Source organism: Perca fluviatilis, chromosome 21 (assembly GCF_010015445.1).
Source record: "Perca fluviatilis chromosome 21, GENO_Pfluv_1.0, whole genome shotgun sequence".
NCBI classification, from domain to species: domain Eukaryota; kingdom Metazoa; phylum Chordata; class Actinopteri; order Perciformes; family Percidae; genus Perca; species Perca fluviatilis.
In genome coordinates, this window is record NC_053132.1 from 27897674 (window position 1) to 27919308 (window position 21635).

The following is a 21635-nucleotide window of genomic DNA, read 5'->3' on the forward strand; positions in this document are numbered from 1 at the left end:
ATTCTTTTTTTGTGTGTGCTGCAGCTGCACTGTTTGTTTTTGCATCCCCCTGTTGTGTTAGTATGACTGAGTGATCTGTAGCCGAGTACTCATCCATGAAGAGATGTTCCTCCTCTTTCCAGCTGTCGACTCGCTACGCCCTTTTACCACACGCATGTTAAATTCATAAAGCCTCTTACAGGCTGGGATACAGAGTTTTAGGCCAAGACACACACATACACACACACACACACACACACACATACACAAACACACACACACACACACACACACACACACACACACACTCACAAAAGTTAATTTCTGATATCTCATTCCATCATAATGTAGACAAGTGGAGCCTGGCAGTTGATGCAGTAAAGCCTGGCTGATAGCATGCTCATATTATTGATGAAATTGTGTCCCTGAAAAAAAGGGCCATAGTGCTTACCAATTTGACAGACTGTTACAAATTGACTCTGGTATGTGCTTAGTGACTTTAATGATATGCTAATGTGTGAAATCCAACTTTCTCAAGCTACATCACGTGTGAGGGTTGCACAAGTTGGAAGCGTCCTTTGGGATGCTTAATGGACAGTGACCAGGACTGGGTACGATTTGATAGTGGTGCCAATACAGAACTTTAGTTTTAAAATATCTTTTTATCTACTAGTAGTATGAATAGTAGTATGAATTGTAATGACTTTGATCCCTTAAAGGTTCTTTAAAGGCACTGGTTCTACACATCAGAGTGTTCAGGTGTTGGGGAGTACGACGGCGTATGTGAAAAAGTTGTATAAAGCCTTTTGTGTCTCCAGAGGGAGCTGTGTGTGTTTTTATGACACTCAATGCTGTGTCGATTTCTTCTTTTGCGATATTCCTTATTTCTCACAGAGGTGGGACTTAATTTCCCCTATCCAATCAGGAATCTGCATTCCTTGACCAATGAAAGGATTCAATGCAAAACGGACGTTGATTGACATGCTATTTTAGCGAATAGGAATAAAAAATAAAATGAATAATAAACAATTTTAAAACAATATATTCTAATAATCTTATCACTCACTAGGTTACAGGACATTATATTATTTTACTGGGTTGCAGTTAGAGATGTTCCAATACCGATACCAGTTTCAGAAAAGCCTCCGATACTGCCTAAAATACTAGTATCTGTATAGGTAAGTACTGGCATTTATGATACCAGATAATTTAGCCCAGAAGAAAATCTACTTTAAAGTAGTTTATTCATGTTCTTTTTCTGATTTTTTTTTTTTGTGACTGATAATAAAAGAAAGTTCCATGGCGTTTATTGTTTGTGTTTCTTCATGTTTCACAAAAAGTTTAGATCAGAAAGGAAAAAATAATAGCGGAACATCTCTAGTTACAGTACCAAAAACAGATTGGATATCATTTCATTGTACTCTGTATTTTGTGTTTGTACTCTGTGCATGCAGGTCAAAAGCATCCAGGATGCCATTCGAGATAAGAAGAAGAGGTTCAACTTTATGGGTGAGGAGGTGAATCTTTGCCCCTCCGTGGGCATCTTCATCACGATGAACCCCGGCTACGCTGGCAGGACGGAGCTTCCTGAGAACCTCAAGGCTCTGTTCAGGTAGGTCACACTAGAGCCCTGCACAGGCTTACAATTTTGGCCCTACCCCGGCCCTGGCCCGAGATGTCAGGCCCGACCGGACCCTTGACCTATAGTTTATCAGCCTGTGTTTTTTTCTTTTCTCCCGATACACTGTTGGCCATAGTTCAGTTTATAATGGCAAAGTGCTCATATCTCGTTTTTACGTAGGTATACGCTGTATACCAACTAAGAAAGCTCCAGACTTTCCATATACCCACTTAACAATGTTCAATGAGAAGTAACAACATAGTTTTGTGACAGAACTTTCACTTCAGCTATTGGTTTTCGCTAATACGGGTCAAGTTATGTGACCACAAACTGAACAAATGCTGCAGAACATGCAGAACGACTATTGTAGTATACCCACTACAATAAACTAGACTACACCGCTGCTTGTACCAGTAGAACAGAATTAAGCTTATAAAGCACCTGCGGCATGCAAAAAGAGCACGGCATCAACAGTGGAGGGTTTTAATCCTGTCCTCTCTTCGATTATCCTTCTGCGCTCGCTGCTGCTGCTGCTGGCGGGGACAATGAACACCACGTGCGCCAGTTTTGACATTAGCGGTAGTGTGTCACACACAGCTCTATGTCCTCAAACCATGCTTTATTCCTCAGAGGATTGGGTCCATCAACCAAGGTTTAATCCATCAAGTAGTCATGGGACAGATTATAATAATAGAAAAACAACGTTGATATCAAAACTTGGAACACCCCTGTATAACATACCAGGAAAACATCCCAATCAGATTACACTAACATGGAATTAACACTTATCTTTTGTTCAAATTAGCGCGGAAATGAGGTACAATCCAAGCCACGGTAGATCAATGAGAAGCTGTTGGCAATAAGAGCAAGTTCTACCTGACACAAGACCACAAGATAAATGTAGACAGGCCAGTGTGAGAGAGAGAGAGAGAGAGAGAGCAAGTTAGGCGAGTAGCGACTCTCTGAAAAGGGGAAGATAGCTGGACCCATTGTGGGAATAAAGCGCTGCATGATGTGTTGAACTGGGATGGATTGTGACCTGGATCAGAGCTTCCGTTGCTCTGCTGTTTGCTGTGTGTGCTATCTCACAATCCGCTAACATGGACACACAAGTTGAGTGAACTGCAGGTGTTATGATTACGTCCTACTACTGAGATCCTGTTTTTTCCTCAGACCGTGTGCCATGGTCGTGCCAGACTTCGAGCTGATCTGTGAAATCATGCTGGTGGCCGAGGGCTTCCTGGACGCCCGGGTCCTGGCCAGGAAGTTTATCACCCTCTACACACTGTGTAAAGAGCTGTTGTCCAAACAGGTAATATCTGCTTTCTTTGATCTTACACATGTGGTATGGTTAGAAAAAACCATTTATACCCTGGTCTATATCGACGACGTTTCATTTACGGGATTGTTCCGGTGCCGCCGGATGTCCTTGTTTTCGGCCAGATGTCCGTCCCCTTCCGCGTTCTAATCTCCGGTAGATTTATGAGGACTATGGTTAACTGCTCCTCTGATCTCTGCAGGGTAAATCCAGACAGCTAGCTAGACTATTTGTCCAATCTGAGATTTCTGTTGCACGACTATAACAACCTATGAACGTACACATGTTCCACCAAAACAAGTTCCTTCCCGAAGCTATTTTGCAGAGGCACCGTGGCTCCGTCCGGCACTTAGCACCGCCCAAGATGATTGTGATTGGTTTAAAGAAATGCTGAAACAGCTGACCTGACGCTCCTGTTCTATTTGATGGACTCCAAGCCCGAGGCATCGCTCCTTTCTCACTGAAGGGTCCGAGTGAAGTCTAACATGCATGTGAATAAGAAGCTGATGTTATTCCATCTACGATGTTCTTCATCCTCTTCTAGTCCAGTCCTGTTTTACATGTCATGCCATTATTTAAATGATTTAAAAAAGCAATAAAATCACTCTCAGTGCTGACTAATAGTTACAGCAGAGCTCCTCGACTTAGGTAAGCGATTTTATGAGCCCTCAGTTCTAGATGAATTTCCCGTGACCACAGGCCCATTTAAGTGTCATAGCACACTACTTCCTTTTTATGGCGGTTTAATGAAGCTCTAGTTCTTCTGACATTTTTAAATATCACCTCAATAACACTTTTTTGGCTGCTCCAAAGTTGTTTGCCGGAGTTTCATTGCAGGTTTTCCAACATTAGCAACTTACTGGTAATGAAATCAAATGATAATGAACAGACTGCTTCACTAAGCTATATTCACAAGGGCTGAGCCTGCAGATCAATGGAAAGTGCAGATTCAGAGAACTACTTTCTTGTTAAATTAATTAAACAAGTGGTTGATAATTATGGATTAAATATTGCATAAGTTCTACTGCTATTCCTGTGCAGAATGACTATGCTGTATACACCAGAGCATATAGAGTACACTCTATAAATAAACATACCCCATTCTCTCAGAATTAGCAGGGAGCTGAAATAATGCTCTAATAATTTGTTGCCTCTCACTGTGTGTGTGTGTGTGCGCGCGCGTGCGTGTGTGTGTGTGGCTGTGTGTTCTGAAGACAGACACATCTAATCTTTGTCAGCCGGAGAGCCTCTGGACACACATATAACTACGACTCACTGTTGAGTAGTTAGTAAGCTACTTTCATGTCACATTACAAATGATTTTGTATTAAGAGATACCATAAGTTACTTTAGGATTATTATGTTGATATAAGAAATGGCATCCAAGAATATAAAGTAGGTTAAGCTCACTGTTAAATCACTAAATCCTACTAGATAAGCTCTCCGTCCAGACACGGCTCTAATAAGAATAATATTAAACAGGGCTTGAAACCATAAAGTCAGTGAATTAGTGTTCCGATTTTTGTGTGTGTGTGATTCCTGGAGAGCCGTTGGTTAGGACGATGATTCACAGTCCCACTATGCTTGCAGATCTTTGAGGCCTAGTATGCTACAATGCTCACAATAACACTGCTAACATGCTAATGACATGCTAACATGGCATAGCCAGTAGAGGATACGTGTTGAGCTCTGCCGTGTGTTCCTCTGCCTACTGAAGGACCACTATGACTGGGGCCTTCGAGCCATCAAGTCTGTGCTGGTGGTGGCCGGCTCTCTGAAGAGAGGAGACCCCGGCCGAGCGGAGGACCAGGTGCTGATGCGAGCTCTTAGAGACTTCAACATCCCCAAGATCGTAACCGATGACATGCCCGTGTTCATGGGGTTGATAGGTGACCTGTTCCCTGCCCTGGATGTCCCCAGGAAACGAGACCTGGACTTTGAGAAGCACGTGAAGGAGTCCATTTTGGACCTGAAGTTGCAGGCCGAGGACAATTTTCTCCTCAAGGTAAGTTAAACCAGATTCCTGGATTTCCTCCCGACATGCTCGTCTGCTGCAGTTTATCGGATTCTGTTTAGATTACAACTCAAAAAATGTCACAAGTGTTGCCAAGGATAAAGGCAACACGCAATGACAGGTTGTCTGCGAAGCAGGAGCAGAGTCCCCACATGGGGGATTCGTCTTTAACAATTTAGACAGATATTACAGTTGTAGCAATCTGATTTAGATTTATCGTAGTTCTTTCCAAAAGCTATTTACCTCATGTCATAATGTTCTGCTGGGAAATACACATTAGTGTCAGACACGTCTGCAGGATAGGGATGAATTGGGCAAATTTTTCAGAAAGCCAACGGTTAGCTGCGATGAGAGTTCAGGTGCCCAAGCTGCTGACCTAATTCTGGTCATTATATTACACACACACACACACACAACACACGCACCATAGAAGGCATTATATGTCAGAGACAGATGAACGCAGGACCAGGGGAAATAAGTGCAATCCGCCTCAGGTCAAATAGACACAGGAAGCACATAATAACACTCCATCAATGGAGGCTGGCGCTGCACCATGCCACTTAACCCTGATATTGTGAGAGACAGCCACGGAAATAAACAAAGAGGAGGAGAAACACAGCAAGCGAGAGAGTGAGAATGGCGGGGCGGTCAATAACAACCATCCACCCCCAGAGCCTGAACTTTTACTGTCTTTGTTTGTGCGGCCAACCTTTTGATTCCAGACAATGAGGGGGAGAGGGGGGGGGAGGGGGGGGTGAAAGAGACTGCATACCTTTGGCGTTAGGCTGTGCTAGCATTAGTCCTCCCCACATCAAAGCGGTAATCAGCCGGGGCCTTTGAGCTGAATGGATGGCGAGTAGGCGCCGCGAGGGGCCGGTCGATGGCATTGATTGAGGTTTGAGTGGAAATCTCTCTTTCTCCCTTTTTTTCTCTCTGTTACACACTCTGTTCGTCATCTCTCATACCTGAATGAGAACAGCAGAAAATGTTACACTACAAGTCAAGTGTAAGTGTGTGCAACCTTCCAAATGTAGAGAAGCGTGGCATCCTTCATACTTGAGAAGCTGTGTGAAGGTAGAGCAAGCTCTTTATACTCTTAACATGTTGGTTAAAGGCAATTCACTTCAGTTTATTTTATGAAATACAATGGTCTTGTAAAAGTAAGAGTATTGAACAGTTGAAGATGTATTGCAGTGTTAACATTAAATATTGCACACAGTCAATATTGCACAGTTGAAGATATAAATAATAGAAATGATTATAAATAATGACTTAATAATTCTGAATGATCCGCGGGCCTCCCGGTGTCTGGCACTCTGAGGGAGGAGTTGAAGAGTTTGATGGCCACAGGCAGGAAGGACTTCCTGTGGCGCTCTGTGGTGCATCGTGGTGGAATGAGTCTTCACTGAATGTACTGCTGTGTTCGGATTATTGTGTCTAGGAGAGGGTGGGAGACATTGTCCAGAAAGGCACGTATCCTTTTCTCTGACAGTGCTGCCATAAAGTCCAGCTCCACCCCCACAACATCCCTGTCCTTGTGGATCAGTTTGTTGAGTCTGTTGGCGTCTGCTCCCCCAGCACGCATCAGCAAACAGGATAGCAGCGGCCTCCACACACTCATCAAACATCCTCAGCATCGTCCGGAGCGCAGACGCACCTGGTGGAAAATAGGGGTCGGCTTCAGATCCACAACCAGCTCTTTTTATCACGTTTTTGTCACGTTAAGCTGCCCATGGTTCTGCTCACACCATGTGACAAGTTTTCCCACGACAGGACCGTTTCCTGAGGGGCCCCAGTGTTGCTGACCAAAAACGTTATGTGCGCACCAGAGGCCAAACAGGCCAGAAACCAACCAAGGTTAGGATAGTGACAGTGATGTACGTGCACACGCTGTGCTCTGCCAGTCAGCTAGTTGACAATCCAGGACATGAGGGGCGCATCAACCCACACCGCTGTACGCTTCTCATGGTGTTGAAAGCACTGGAGAAGTCAAAAAACATAACCCTCTCAGTGCTTGCCGGCTCGTCCAGGTGGACGTGGATGCAGTTTAGCAGGTGGCATCCTCTACTCCCAGGCGGGGCTGCTGGGCCAGTTGGAGTAGATCTAAGAGTGGGCTGACCATGGGCCAGAGCTGCTGCAGGACGTGTCTCTCCAGTGTCTTCATGATGTGGGGGGTCAATGCCAGCGTTCTGCAGTCCCTGGAGCCACTGCGACGTGGCGTCTTTAGCACAGGAACAAGGCTGGACATCTTCCACAGCAGAGGGACCCTTTGGAGAGCCAGCCTCATGTTGAGGACTTGCTGAAGCAGTCCACATAGCAGGGGGACTCAGGCTTTGAGCGCCCTGGGGCTCACTCCATCAGGGCCTAGCCTTGTTCAGTGGACTCTCATCAGCTGTCTTCTTACATGGTCAGCAGTGAAGAACACTGCAGAGGTTAGAGGGAGGGGAGGGGAGGGGGGGTCGTCAGGTTGAAGAGGACTGTCAGCCCGGGAACTACAGGGGTGGGGTTAGTGGGACCCTCATAGGAGGATGGGAGGATGCAAGGAGGGGGAGAATGTGATTGTTGGGGGCAGACACTAGATCAGAGTCAATGGGGGGTTAGCAGGGCCATCGCGTTAAGTCTATTGAAAAATTCAGTAAGTTGGCTCTGTCCAATTTGCCTTTAACTCCTCTGCTGCCAGTCGGCCTGAAACCAGTGATGATCTTCATGTCGCACCAGACCTCTCTTCTGTTGTTCTGCCTCCTCCTGCACTTCTCTTTAGCCTCCCTGATCTTCACTTTCAGGGGTTCTTGTAATGTCCTCACCTGCTCCATATCACCAAAAAAAAACTCACCTATTTATTCAGGATGGCCTTAATGGCTTTGTTAACCATGGTGTGTCATTTACAATAATTTATAATAATAATGCAGTCTTTGACTGGGACTGTGTAGTCCTCACAGAAGTCTGCAATGCACTACGCACTGCGAAAAATCAGTGTCCTCTCCTCTCTATAAGTTAGTAGTAAAAAAAATCTAAACATGTAAGATAAAAGCAGAATTCTAAAATTTGTGTGTGTGTGTGTGTGATTGTTAGGTGGTGCAGCTGGAGGAGCTGCTGGCCGTTCGTCACTCTGTGTTTGTGATCGGGAACGCAGGCACCGGAAAGAGTCAGGTGATGAGGTCACTCCAAAGGACCTATCAGAACATGAAGCGCAGACCTGTGTGGGCGGACCTTAACCCAAAGGCTGTGACCAATGACGAGCTTTTTGGCATCATCAACCCAGCAACCAGAGAGTGGAAAGATGGTGAGTCCAGTGTTTATTGAGTGCAACGCGCTTTACTGACCCGAGTTAAATATCCAACATGTGAACTCTTCTTCCCACAGGCCTGTTCTCCAACATCATGCGGGAACTGGCCAACGTCAGTCACAGTGGACCCAAGTGGATCGTTCTGGATGGAGACATTGACCCCATGTGGATTGAGTCACTCAACACAGTCATGGATGACAACAAGGTGCAAGCGAATTGACTGAATGTGTGTGTGTGTGTGTGTGTGTGTGTGTGTGTGTGTGTGTGTGTGTGTGTGTGTAAACAAGTATTTTATTCAGTATCAACATGACAAAGGTTACACATTTTCACATCTGACAGACAGTGGCAGTGTGTGCTGTAATGTTGTGTGTCTCTCTATGCCCTGTGTGCTCCTGTTAGGTGCTGACTCTGGCCAGTAATGAGCGGATCCCTCTGAACCCCACCATGAGGCTGGTGTTTGAGATCAGTCACTTGCGCACTGCTACCCCCGCTACAGTATCTAGAGCAGGTAGTCCTCGCTTTCCTTTCTTTGTCTCTACATGGGCTTTTTAAAGTTATAGTGCGTAGTTTCTGTCTCCCCCTTGAGGAATTCTAAGTAATGACAACAAAACTGTCGGTACGTCCACATGATACAAGCCTTCCGTATTCACGCACCACCCCCACCCTTCCTCCACACAGTTGCTAGTAGCCAAGGAGGACACATGTTTGCCCCGGGGGACCCTCAGTTACTATAATCACTAAATGTGTTGTGTTCCCTGTTTCCCTCCCAGGCATCCTGTACATAAACCCAGCAGACCTCGGCTGGAACCCGCCGGTGTCCAGCTGGATTGACAGGAGGGAGGTCCAATCAGAGAAGGCCAATCTGACCATACTGTTTGACAAGTACCTCCCCTCTTGCCTGGATGGCCTCAGATCAAGGTAACACAAAATGAACATCATGCTGTATTGAAGAAGACTTGAAGCTAGCGATCGAGACCATAAACTCATTATGAAAATGTTTACTGAGGTAATAAATCAAGAGAGAAGTAGGTTCATTTTCTCAAAGACTTCTATAGAAACAGGAGCAAATGGAGTCGCCCCCTGCTGGAAGTTAGAGAGAATGCAGCTTTAGGAAGCTTCAGTTTTGGCTTCACTTCTCAGTAGTGATGGGTAGATGAAGCCTCATGAAGCATTGAAGCTTTCCAGCAAAGTGGTTTGCAAAAGGGTTAATTTCTCTGAATTTTGTCAGTAAAGAATTACTAAATCAATTTCCACGTAATCCATATATATCAATATACTGTGTATTTTCTGTTGGTATAATATAATTAACATAACTGTGTAATAAACAGATTTCCTTGAGAGGAACGAGGCCATAAAACGTGTGTAAATCAATCCTTTGGGTCATAATATGACAGCAGGAGGGGCAATTTTAGTAGGCTAGTCTAAAACAGGAAAGTGACGGTGGTTTAACTGGGCAGAGGGCCGTGAATGTGCTTGTGTAGATCATGGATGTATAATAAAACCATGTAGATTCACCTCATAAACCAGTCACGTGTGGACGGGCAGCGAGGCTTCGGATGTCATCAATGACGCCATTTGTCTAAAGCGATACAAGCCTCGATAGGCGCTTCACGGAAAACTTCTGGGATTTCTCGTCACGCTTCGAAAGCCTCGGCACAGAATGTAACATCACTACTTCCCAGAGCCGGAAGCTCCGTCCATCTTTGTTACAGTCTGTGGTCACAGTTGACGCAGGAGGCTGCGATGTGACATAACATGTTGGACTGAGGCAAACAGTTAGTGACTCAGCAGAACTGGATCCCATCCTGCATTCTATTGTACAGGAGCACTCGCCTCCTCCAACACCTCCATCACCACGGCTGTTGGAGCAGACAACAAAAACAGGAAGCAGAAAAGGATTATTTTGTCCTCATGTGAGGAATCCAGAGAAGCTCTTCTGTCCCATAATGCCGCAGAGCCTATAGATTTGTCAACAACACTCGTTCTGTAATAAACACAAGTCAGCGGTAATGCTTGAATCCAGTGATGAAATGTGTCTGTCTTTGCTCAGGTTTAAGAAGATCATCCCTATCCCTGAGCAGAGCATGGTCCAGATGCTGTGCTATTTGCTGGAGTGTCTGCTGACTCCCAAGAACACCCCGCCAGATTGTGCCAAGGAACTTTATGAGCTCTACTTCGTCTTTGCTGCAGTCTGGGCCTTCGGGGGAGCCATGTTCCAAGACCAGGTACTGCGTGGGCCTCTGGCCATGTGAGACACTTACTAAGTGGTTGCATAAAGAGGGAAAAGAATAGGACACAACTGAAACAGCTGAATGTTTTTGTTTTTTTCCTGTCTCCTCCTAACTCTTTACTGAAAGAGTTTTTTGCAATTGCATTATGGGTATTCCTCTGTATTATTCAAGCCCTGATGGCTCTTATGCAACTCAACTTTGTGTCTCTATTTATGAAAAAGTCATTTGAAAGTTATTTTCAGTTGAAGAAATGGCAGGTTTTGAAAAAGGCAGAGATCTCCATCTGAAAATGAAGTGGACTCAATTCCCGCTCAACAACAGCCAGGCTGGCTGAATTTAAATCAGCAGGAGAGCCGTGGCCAGCAGTTGCTAAGCAATCCAGTTAGTGCTGTACAGTAAGCGTGTCCATCTAAGTTATGGGATAAAACTGCTCTCCCCTTGGTACAAATGTACTCCACTTTATTTTCCCATCACAGATGCATTTAAATGCTAAGTGGTTTTATTGACTGGAGAGTTGGTAGTGAATAGAGGAGACAGGTACCAAGGGGAGGGGGGGGAGGCAGGGAGAAAGGCGAGGAGTGATGAGGCTACTTCACTGTCTGAATCCGACAGATGGATAGATAGGCCTGCCATCTCTCATTTTCTACCCTTTAGCTGCTGTGGCTGTATCTCTATGTTGTTGCCATTTATTCTTCCTCTGGTTTGTAAATCAAACCTGCAGATCCATAGCTACTGTATGGGCCAGAAAAAGCAGAAAGAAAGTCATTTTAGAGTATTGACTGCTCGCCTACCCTCTGTGTCTCTGCGTGAGTGTAGCTGGTCGACTACAGAGTGGAGTTCAGCAAGTGGTGGGTGGCCGAGTTCAAAAGCATCAAGTTCCCGTCCCAGGGCACCGTGTTCGATTACTACATCGACCCCGAGAGCAAGAAGTTTGAACCCTGGTCCAAGATGGTGCCCAAGTTTGAGATGGACGCAGACACACCTCTTCAGGTACAACAGGTTGTGTTAGAGTATTCAATCTGCAGGGTTTTGTTGGAATTACACAGATTTCATCTACTGGATTTATTCTTAAATTACATAATATACAATTTTAATAACCAATTAATAGTTTAAAACTGCACTTATCACTATTGTTATTTGACAACAGGTAAAATGACACATATACATATATACAGGGTGAGATTTGAGGAAAAAAAAACAGAGGGGGGGGGGTTTGATCACACACAACAACACAGAACATGCAAGAATTAAATCCCTCTTCCAATACCACCATGGATATAGAGCCACTGAGCCAGCCATGCCAAAACACTGATTAATGAACTTCAATATCCAATGGAAAATAATCTCACAATGAAATAGAACACGTGTCAACACGTGGGGTAAATTTTGTCCCCACAGGGGATAAAAATAATTCAGCAGAGGCAGGGATATGTAGACCAGAAAGGGGGAAATCCCACACATCCCCCACAGAAAATCGCACCCTGGTTATACAGTATACACATTATCATGTGGAGCTCTTAGCATTAGACCCAGATATGTTCCTCAAAGACTAAAATATTCATGTCATCAAGTCCCTGTCAGATCTGAGAGCTGGTGATGGCATTTTCACATTTTATAGACTAAGCTATTCATTGAACAAACATTTGACAGATATTTTGAAAATCAAAATAATCATGAGTTGCAGTTGCGAACCCTGTAGTTAGTCTATTGATATCCGAACAGGGATTGTGCACATGCTGAATTTTTTGTTTCCCGTGTGCAGGCGTGTCTGGTCCACACTACAGAGACCATTCGAGTTCGGTACTTCGTGGACCGCCTCCTGGAGCGCCGTCGGCCCGTCATGCTGGTCGGGAACGCTGGCACAGGGAAGTCTGTTCTGGTCGGGGACAAACTGGGATCGTTGGACGCAGAGAAATACATGATTAAAAATGTCCCCTTTAACTATTACACCACGTCTGCTATGCTCCAAGGTAGGAACCGTGCATGGAAAATCTTTGATTCTGATTGGCTTGCAGGGGTTGGCTTATGTACTCTTCCAGTTAAATCAAATGTAGTCTATATCCACGGTGTTCCACTTCCGGGATTATTCAGGTGGCGCCGGAAATTTCGCCGGATGTCTTCCTCTTTCTTTGTTTTGGCGTTCTAAACTCTCCTCCTAACTGCTCCTCAGATCTCTGCAGGGTAAATCCAGACAGCTAGCTAGACTATCTGTCCAATCTGAGTTTTCTGTTGCACAACTAAAACAACTTTTGAACTTACACATGTTCCACCAAAACAAGTTCCTTCCCGAGGCTATTTTGCAGAGGCACCGTTGCTCCGTCCGGCGCTTAGCAACGCCCAAGACGATTGTGATTGTTTAAAAGAAATGCCAATTCTCCCACCCCGGAATGCTGTGTGGACTAGCCAGACCTTCCTCCGTGCGCTGTGGAGGAAGGTCTGGCAATGCGAGACTAAATCAAATGTCTCCACACCGACCTACTCTCTGACTCTAAACTACTACATTAAAATTGTTGATCAGTTACACCTTTCATTCTCTGCTCCTGTGTTCCTCTGCTACACAGCTGTGTTGGAAAAGCCCCTTGAGAAGAAAGCAGGGCGCAACTATGGACCTCCAGGCAGCAGAAGACTAATCTACTTCATAGACGACATGAATATGCCCGAGGTGGATGCATATGGAACGGTGCAACCTCACACACTCATACGCCAACACATGGACTACAACCACTGGTAGGGCTCTGTCATTTACAAGCAGCTATGCAATACAATATATATGTATGAGCAAACATGAGTACATGCCTGTGGTGTTTAAACGGGATGACATTATGCTAAATGATTTTCAGAAAATGCCACATGATGTTGTCACTTTAATTGATTTATTCAGACAATTTCTCAATTAAAATGAACATGGAAAAGGATAATTCAGATCACAGAGTGCCAGCAGCTGATAGGTGTAATAGGTTTATCATTCTAGTGAAAATGGCTTTAGTATTCAGACTGCCTCAGTATCAGTGTGCTACAACTTCCAAAAAAGTCAAATGTGAGCACAATGTTGTATGATTCCCCTTAAAAGGATTTAGTTGCTCATCTCTCTGACACAGTGAGGCCATTCTGAACATGGTTCCACTGCGTCGGACACAGGCTGACTGGCTTAGACACACTCAGCCCATTACAGATATGCTGGGGGGATTTCAGGTATGAAATTGAGAGGATGGAGGATACTACTGAGCCACGCCAGCTTAAGGCGCTGAGGCGTCCATATCGGGGAATATGCGTGTGTGGCCGGCTGTTTGGGTGCATGCAAAACTGTTAAATAATGTTTTTTTCTGTGTGTGTGTGTGTGTGTGTGTGTGTGTCTCTATCTGTGTGTACTCCCAGGTATGACCGTAATAAGCTGCTTTTGAAAGAAATACACAACGTTCAATACATGTCCTGCATGAACCCCACAGCTGGCAGCTTCACCATCAATCCACGACTGCAGGTAAACACACACACACACACACACACACACACACACACACACACACACACACACACACACACACACACACACACACACACTTAATTGGCCAAAACCTTGGACAATTACATTGTTTTCTGTTCGTTGATCATTCTTTTCCGACATTTATGCACAGTTGAAACTTTGACAAAAAGTCTATTAGGACATGTCTCAACATGATGCTTCAGCATTTAGGAAATGACTAAGGGTGTTGGCACATCATTTGCTTGTCTGCCAGGGAGGTCATGTTTTCTGCTCAGTTTGACTGTTTGTCTGTCAGCAGGATTACAGAAAAACTTCTGGTCTGATTTGCATGACCCTTGGTGGAAGGGTATGGGCCAAGGAAGAACCCATTACATTTTGGAGCAGGTCCGAAACACGGCGCGGATACACAAATTGATTTTTTCACTTTCATTAAATGTTAAATTTAAAATGAACTGTGAGTCAGCCAGCACTAACCTGAAGGATGGAGTCAATAAATTAAGTTGAAAAGAAGATTAAAGCATCCTGGTCCTGAACAGCTTTGCTGAATACGTTCTGACCTAGTGAACATTTAACTCCCAGGACTGATCAGCTGTTTCCCGGATATTCCCATAACGAGTCTCCATCTCCGGACAGCATGAAACATGGCCAGCATTAGCTGAAATGAAAAAACTATTCAAACTAATTCCTGAGGTCTTCTCTTTATGTTTCTCTCGGAGATGGTTCGATGGCCAAGGCCTCTTGTTTTGTTTCTGGTTAGCAAACTCTACTTCTTGTCCTCTGTTTACTGGAGGATTACAGCCATGCCTAACCTATGGCCCTAACTTCTGACCAAACTACGATGTAGCCCAGTTTATTCGCTCCAAACCAGTTGTTCGAAAGGCGCTTAATTCACATTCCTTATTAGAGACAATTTACAAGTTTGCTTTAAATTCGCTTGACAGTTAAATGGAAGCACGTCTACTGACTCCAAGATTTCTTTGGGACTGACGTTAAACCTAAGCCTAACCCATCTGTAGGCTTGCTAATACATTGCCTATGACCATTATTTTAATCACAAATGCAAAATATGTTTTTTCAATGCATTTATCATTAATGAGATAAATATTCTAAAAGAAACATGTTTTCCAAAAGAACTACGCACCATTTTCTATTATTATTATTAATTTTATTATTATAGGTGACACTTGTTTGGAACAACTTGTTTATGCTGTATGTCTCTCTCCGTAGCGCCAATTCTCACTGTCTTGGGTTAGGGTTAGTCTCGCTTTGCCAGACCTACCTCCACAGCGCCTTGGAGGAAGGTCTGGCTAGTCCACACAGCATTCCTGGATAGGAGAAAAACGTGCTCTGGTTTATTGGCATTTCTTTAAAGCTATAGTGCGTAGTTTCTGTCTCCTCCATGAAGAATTCTAATAATGACAACAACACAGTCTGCACGTCCACATGATACAAGCCTTCCGTTATCACCCCCATCACGGAGGATTAAAAAAACATGATGGACTCGTCAGAAGAGGTCATTATCTTCACTCGAGTTTCTGCATGCGAAAGTCGCCGGATGACACAATCTTCTGAACATAGTCATACTGAGAAATCCAGAGAGAGTTGTGTGGAGCTGATAGTCTTAATTAGCTTTGTAGCAACTCATTTGGCAATGGCTTGAATGTAACGGACGTTCATTATTATAAAAAGTTACGCACTAAAGCTTTAAACCAATGACAATCATCTTGGGTGTTGCTAAGCGCCTGACGGAGCCACGGTGCCTCTGCAAAATAGTCTCAGGAAGGAACTTGTTCTGGTGGAACGTGTACGTTCAAAAGTAGTTTGAAAATGAGGGACATCCGGCGGTACGGAACAATCCCGGAAATGAAACGTTGGCGAAATAGACTAGGCTAGGGTTAGGTTGACCCTTGTTTTGAACAACTTGTTTATGCTGTATATCTCTCTCCATAGCGTCACTTCTCTGTCTTCGCCCTGTCCTTTCCTGGAGCTGAGGCCTTGAGCACCATCTACACCTCCATCCTGTCCCAGCACCTGAGAGGAGGTGGCTTCAGCGCCGCCCTGCTCAAGAGCTGCTCCACCCTGGTCCAGCTAGCCCTGGCCCTGCACCAGCGCATCTCTTCCACCTTCCTCCCCACCGCAGTCAAGTTCCACTACATCTTCAACCTGCGAGACCTCTCCAACATATTCCAGGTGAGACACAAATCCAAAACATGCAAGAAGAATTTATCTACACAGAAGTTCTTTCAGAAGAACGACCCCAGGTTAATCTTTTCACAATTAAATGGCAGAGGTTACACTGAAAAAGTTTTCTTTTCGTTTCATTCCTCTTTCCATTTCCAACCAAGAGTTATATATTTTGGACTTGATTTCCAAGGCTCTGCTTCCCACGAGGAAAGAGCCAGGCTTCTGTCACTAATTTCTCATCTAAATTATTATTGATTTAAGAGCTTGGTCTGAAAGCTAGAAATAAGTCTGAAATAAGTGTAACAGAAAATATAATGGATTTGTACTTCCACGGGTGTTAGTGATGATTTAATGTATTTAAATGAATATAATATCAGAGCGTAAAGGCTGTCAGGGGAGAAGCTTTGGGGGCAATATTTCTGTCAAAATCCTCCACGGTTTCATGGAGGGCAGGCTCTCTCATTTAACTCAGTCTGTTGTATAATTAATGCTTTAAGCCAGTGAGCTAGAAGAACTTAAAATTTCATAATTCCATCTTGGAGTTTAGAAAGGCAGCTCAGAGTTTTTACTATACTACAACACAATGTATAAAACACATACAGTAGGTGTAGTAATGTGCTATTTCATATTCACCTTTTTAAAGCTGCACTAATCAATATTTTTTAAATTACAATGGATCAAATTAATATGTGTAATGCAAAAGCAGTTGGTCACAGTAGGTTGAAAGCAAAGAGAGCTGTGCCAAATGTGCAGGCCGAGAGTGACAACAGAAAGACAATCAGAACTATACCCCAAAGTTAGGGGGCTTTCACACCTGCTTCAAACTAAATGAGGCAGGTGTGAAAGCCCCCTGGTTCGATGGTTTGTTTTCCCCCCTTGGTGCGGTTCGTTTAGGCAGGTGTGCATGCAGCAATCGAAGTGTTCAACAAGTGTTCTGAGACCTGCTTGATGAGGGGATTTCGGTACACTTTCAATCCAACCCTGGAGCGGTTCATTTGTGTTGAGAACATGATCCGACCTCGGACCGCACCAACTATATAAACTCTGCAAGTCTGAGCTAATGTCTCCTGTAGTCAGGTGTGCTTAGCAATCAGCAAGCGGCAGAGCAGGAAACTGTTGCAGCTTCAGTGTTTCTCTCACAGAAACAGACAGCGGTCAAGCTCGCCGTCACTCGCATCTCTGTGGTCAAACCAGCCGTCGCTAAAGTTGGAGACAGTGAACGTTCTCGCATGGTTTTTGTAATGAGACATTTTGGTTCGCTTGTAATGTTCCAGGTGTGAAACCAAACAAAACCAAGGGGAAACCTCTCCAAGTTTACAAACTCATCAACTGATTCGGACCAAAGCAAACAAACTATAGGGGCCCTATTTTAACGATCTAAGTGCACGGCGTGAAGCGCATGGCGCAGGTGTGTTTAGGGCGCGTCCATATCCACTTTTGCTAGTTTGACGGCAAAAAGAAGGGTCTGTGCGCCGGGCACATGGTTCAAAAGGGTTGTACTTAGTGTCTTCATTAATTCATAGGTGTGTTTTGTGCGTAACATGCAATAAACCAATCAGAGTGTCATCTCCCATTCCCTTTAAAGGTGCAGTAGGTAAGACTTCTAAAACTAACTTTCTGTCATATTTGCTGAAACTGACCCTATGTTCGAGTAGAACTACATGAAGCAGGTAAATAAAAAGAAAAAATCTGGCTCCTCTGGCACCACCTACAGCCTGTAGTGCGATTTGCAAAAATCCATGGCTCCCTGTTCAGATGCACCAATCATGGGCAGGGGGGGTGTCTAACTGTGTGTCAATCACTGCTCATGCACACGTATTCATTCTCCCTTGTGGGGGGAGGGGCTTAGCAGAAAGGGGGGAGGGACTGAGAAGTTGTTGATGTTCAAATTTTTTGGCTAAATCCTCGATCTTGCCAATCCTACCTACAGCACCTTTAAAAGCCAGGCAAGTGTGTAACCTGGTACACTGCTATTATGATGTTGGATTTGCACTGTAATATTTTTATTTGTAATCTTTTGCATGTTTGTGTGCTGCTGCGTTTCCCTGTGCGCTGTGAACGAGCCTAGGCGCATTTAACTAATTTGCTGTTAAAATGCAGGTGCATTTGTTATTTAAACGACGTGGGCGCTGGAAGGGAAATTGACTTAAACTAGCAAAGACACTTGCGTTGGGCTTTGTGCTGCAAGATAGGGCCCTAAGAGTGATAACGCCCTTAAACAAAAAGTCTACAGCTTTGTGTACTTTGAGCTAAATGCTTATGCTAACATGCTCATGCTTGAACGTCCAACTTTAATGTTTTGTATTTCAAATGAGGAGAAAGACCCAGTGCTCACAGACCGTCATGAAAAGCTGCTTCTGAACACGGCAGCAAGTCCATATTCCTCTGCCAAGTTTCGGTCACAAACAAAAAGTCTAACTTCTTAGACCGGATGATGTCATTTAGCATAAACATTTAGTAAGCTATGGAACGAGCATTCACCAACTGCACTAATGAGCGTTTTAGCACCATTTCAGAACTAATCTCTGTCCATACTAAGAAGCCGGACCATTCTCGTACACTGGGCATACGCGTGTCGGTGTAAACACGGTGTAAGGCTGATAACTCCCTGGACATGGGTATTGTTGCAAATCGCTCAAATAATAGCTTGCATCCTGCACATGTAGGCAGTACTAGCTTTATAAAATGCAGAATTTACCTGCACGAGATCTGCTAGCATCGACAACAAGGTCAGAAATATGGAGGTCTAAAAATGACATAAGGAAAAATAAATAAATAAAAGTATAAATAAATGCAGAAATATAGGGAAAATAAATACATTTTGGTAACATAAATGGCTATTTCTGTATTTTTACATGTATTTATTTATTTATTTATGCATTTCTATATGTATTTATTTATGTATTTATACATTTATTTATATATTTATTTATATATTTATGTATTTATATATTTATTTATTTATACATTTATTTATTTATACATTTATTTATTTCTGTATTTCCACATTTCTACATGTATTTATTTCTGTATTTCCACATTTCCACATTTATTTTTCCTTGCGCCTGTATCCTAATTGAGTGGGGGGTGCCAACATCAATCTGAAGGATTGGTTAGCTGGGGGCCGTGAGATTATCGTTGCTCACGTGTGCACAATGGCTCAAGCCGGCATGCATTGGGCGCCGATCGCCGGTGATCGATTCTGCGCAGATCAGGCTCATCTCGAACGAGCCTAATGCTGCAGCTAGTGTGTAATACGGTGTAATGAGTCGGGCGGTGCTTAAAGAGCAATGTGCAGGTTCAATTCATAACTGAATTAATAGTAATTTATTGTGTTTGTGCTGGTTGCACAAAGTCCAGTCTGTCAGGAAATCGTGTACATCATTTTCCTTGTAGGAAAAGTAAGGTTTTTCGTTTTTGGGTGCGTTTTGTGCAGGTGAAGTGAGCAGGCTTCACTGCCGCGTCTGTCACCACACACTCGGTCGTTTGTGGTGCTCATTTCACTCCGGAGAGTTATAGACCTGGAGATTTGTTGGAGTCTTGGATGGGATTTTGGAGTAAGGACAATGTGAGGCTGATTACCGATGCTGTTCCCTCGGTGCACTCGATGGAATCAAGTCCACCACCATCAAAGCTTTCACCTGAATCTGGCGCGGGCAGGACTGGAGGACCAAATGCTAGCTAGCTAGCACTTGCAGAAATTCCTGCACCGAAAAAGAGCTCTTAGCAGAGTAAGTCTTACTTTTAATTCTTGTAACTCTTAATTTGACTGATTTCGTAATATTTTAACCTAATCATTTCTGAATAAAGAAGTGATTTGAGCGTGTATGTATTGGGCAATCCACCATCTAACTAGTAACATACATGTTAACTTGGCTATTACATTAGCAAACATTTGGTAGCTGATGATTTGATGACAGGAGTAGCTAAAATTGCGTCTGAAATCATTCCCTCATCTGGATTAAAAATGCGCTGACTGCAAATTTCTAGCATCAGGGCTTCAGGAGAGAGAGAGAGAGAGAGAGAGAGAGAGAGAGAGAGAGAGAGAGAGAGAGAGAGAGAGAGAGAGTGAGTTTTAGAACAGGTTTTCGTAATTTTCTACCTTGACATCAATGCAGTTTGCATTAAGTTAGCTATGAGCTGTTGGCAGCTAGCTAGCCCAAACACCCCCGTTTCCCCCGCATTTATTAAGCTAGCTATGAGCTGTTTGCAGCTAGCTAGCACAAACACCCCCGTTTTCCCCGCATTTTATTAGCTAGCTAGCTATGAGCTGTTGGCAGGCAGCTAGCTAGCACAAACACCCCTATTTCCCCCGCATTTTATTAGGCTAGCTATGAGCTGTTGGCAGGCAGCTAGCTAGCCCAAACACCCCCGATTTCCCCGTATTTTATTAAGCTAGCTATGAGCTGTTGGCAGGCAGCTAGCTAGCACAAACACCCCTATTTCCCCCGCATTTTATTAAGCTAGCTATGAGCTGTTGGCAGGCAGCTAGCTAGCCCAAAACTCCAGTTTCCCCTGCATTTCAATTCAGACCGTTCTCCCGCACGATTTTGTATCCCAGTAGGCTACTCTCTGGTAATTAAAGTCCAAATTGATATATTAATCAATATGCTGAAATCTCCTAGATTTTGCCACTAGAGGTTTTTACACGTCAGAGCTGCTTTGGTTTCATTTCTCTTTTTTTTATTATTATTATTATTTCTGATCCAGTTGGTAACTAGCTAAGCTTGTATCCTATTTTTGTGAGTGATTTTGAACCTCCGTGTTATTCAGATTTTGGCAGAGTGCAGCCAGTAATGAAGGGATAGATGCACCTATCACTGTAGATTTTGAAGAGACAGAGGGCTTCTCTCTACAGGATCCTGGACCATTAGTGCTTCATCGTGGGTCACAGTGCAACATCACATGTCTGCAATGCTCATCAGGTAGTGTAACTTGTATCTATCATTAGCTGTATATGACACATAAACATTTACAAATTACTTCTAATGGTAGGAATAAGACATTTCATACTGGACCGTATTAGGTTGTGCATGTGTTGTGACCACTCTCTTTATTTTTATTTATTTTTTGCCTAGCAGTTTTCCTTGGACTTGGGTGGCCCTTAAATCATGGCTGCAGCTGTCGCCGTGGTCCTGCTACGCCGTGCAGTTCCTTGCTACGCCATGAACTACTGCAACTACTATTTATAGTCGTAGTTCAATTATCTTTATTGTGACTATTATTGCCACTGTTCATCACACCCCCAACCAACACCGTCAGACACCGCCTACCAAGAGCCTGGGTCTGTCCCAGGTTTCTTCCTGATGGAGGTTTTCCTTGCCACTGTCACACTGAATGCTTGCTCTTGGGGGAATTACTAGAATTGTTGGGTCCCTGTAAATTATAGTGTGGTCTAGACCTACTCTATTTGTGACTTGAGTGTCTTGAGATAACTCTTGTTATGATGTATTAAAGTTGATAAAGATGAGACTTTATTGATCTGGTGGTGAAATTCACAAGCTACCTGCCAAGTCAAACT

General features: G+C 43.9%; 1 protein-coding gene and 1 long non-coding RNA gene across 2 annotated transcripts in view; both read left to right on the forward strand.

Annotated features, from left to right (window-relative positions):
- dnah9 (dynein, axonemal, heavy chain 9) overlaps positions 1-21635 on the forward strand; it is a 156217-nt gene that overhangs the window by 60759 nt on the left and 73823 nt on the right. Inside the window, 13 exon segments of the mRNA XM_039787828.1 lie at positions 1434-1591; positions 2774-2912; positions 4636-4923; positions 8005-8215; positions 8296-8423; positions 8618-8726; positions 8989-9136; positions 10269-10443; positions 11266-11439; positions 12212-12419; positions 13011-13176; positions 13825-13927; positions 15881-16120. Coding sequence (XP_039643762.1) covers positions 1434-1591; positions 2774-2912; positions 4636-4923; positions 8005-8215; positions 8296-8423; positions 8618-8726; positions 8989-9136; positions 10269-10443; positions 11266-11439; positions 12212-12419; positions 13011-13176; positions 13825-13927; positions 15881-16120 — 2247 coding nt within the window.
- On the forward strand, positions 19358-21242 carry LOC120550901. Its single transcript, XR_005637801.1, has 3 exons — positions 19358-19845; positions 20888-21039; positions 21196-21242. It is a non-coding gene; the product is annotated as an uncharacterized LOC120550901 (long non-coding RNA).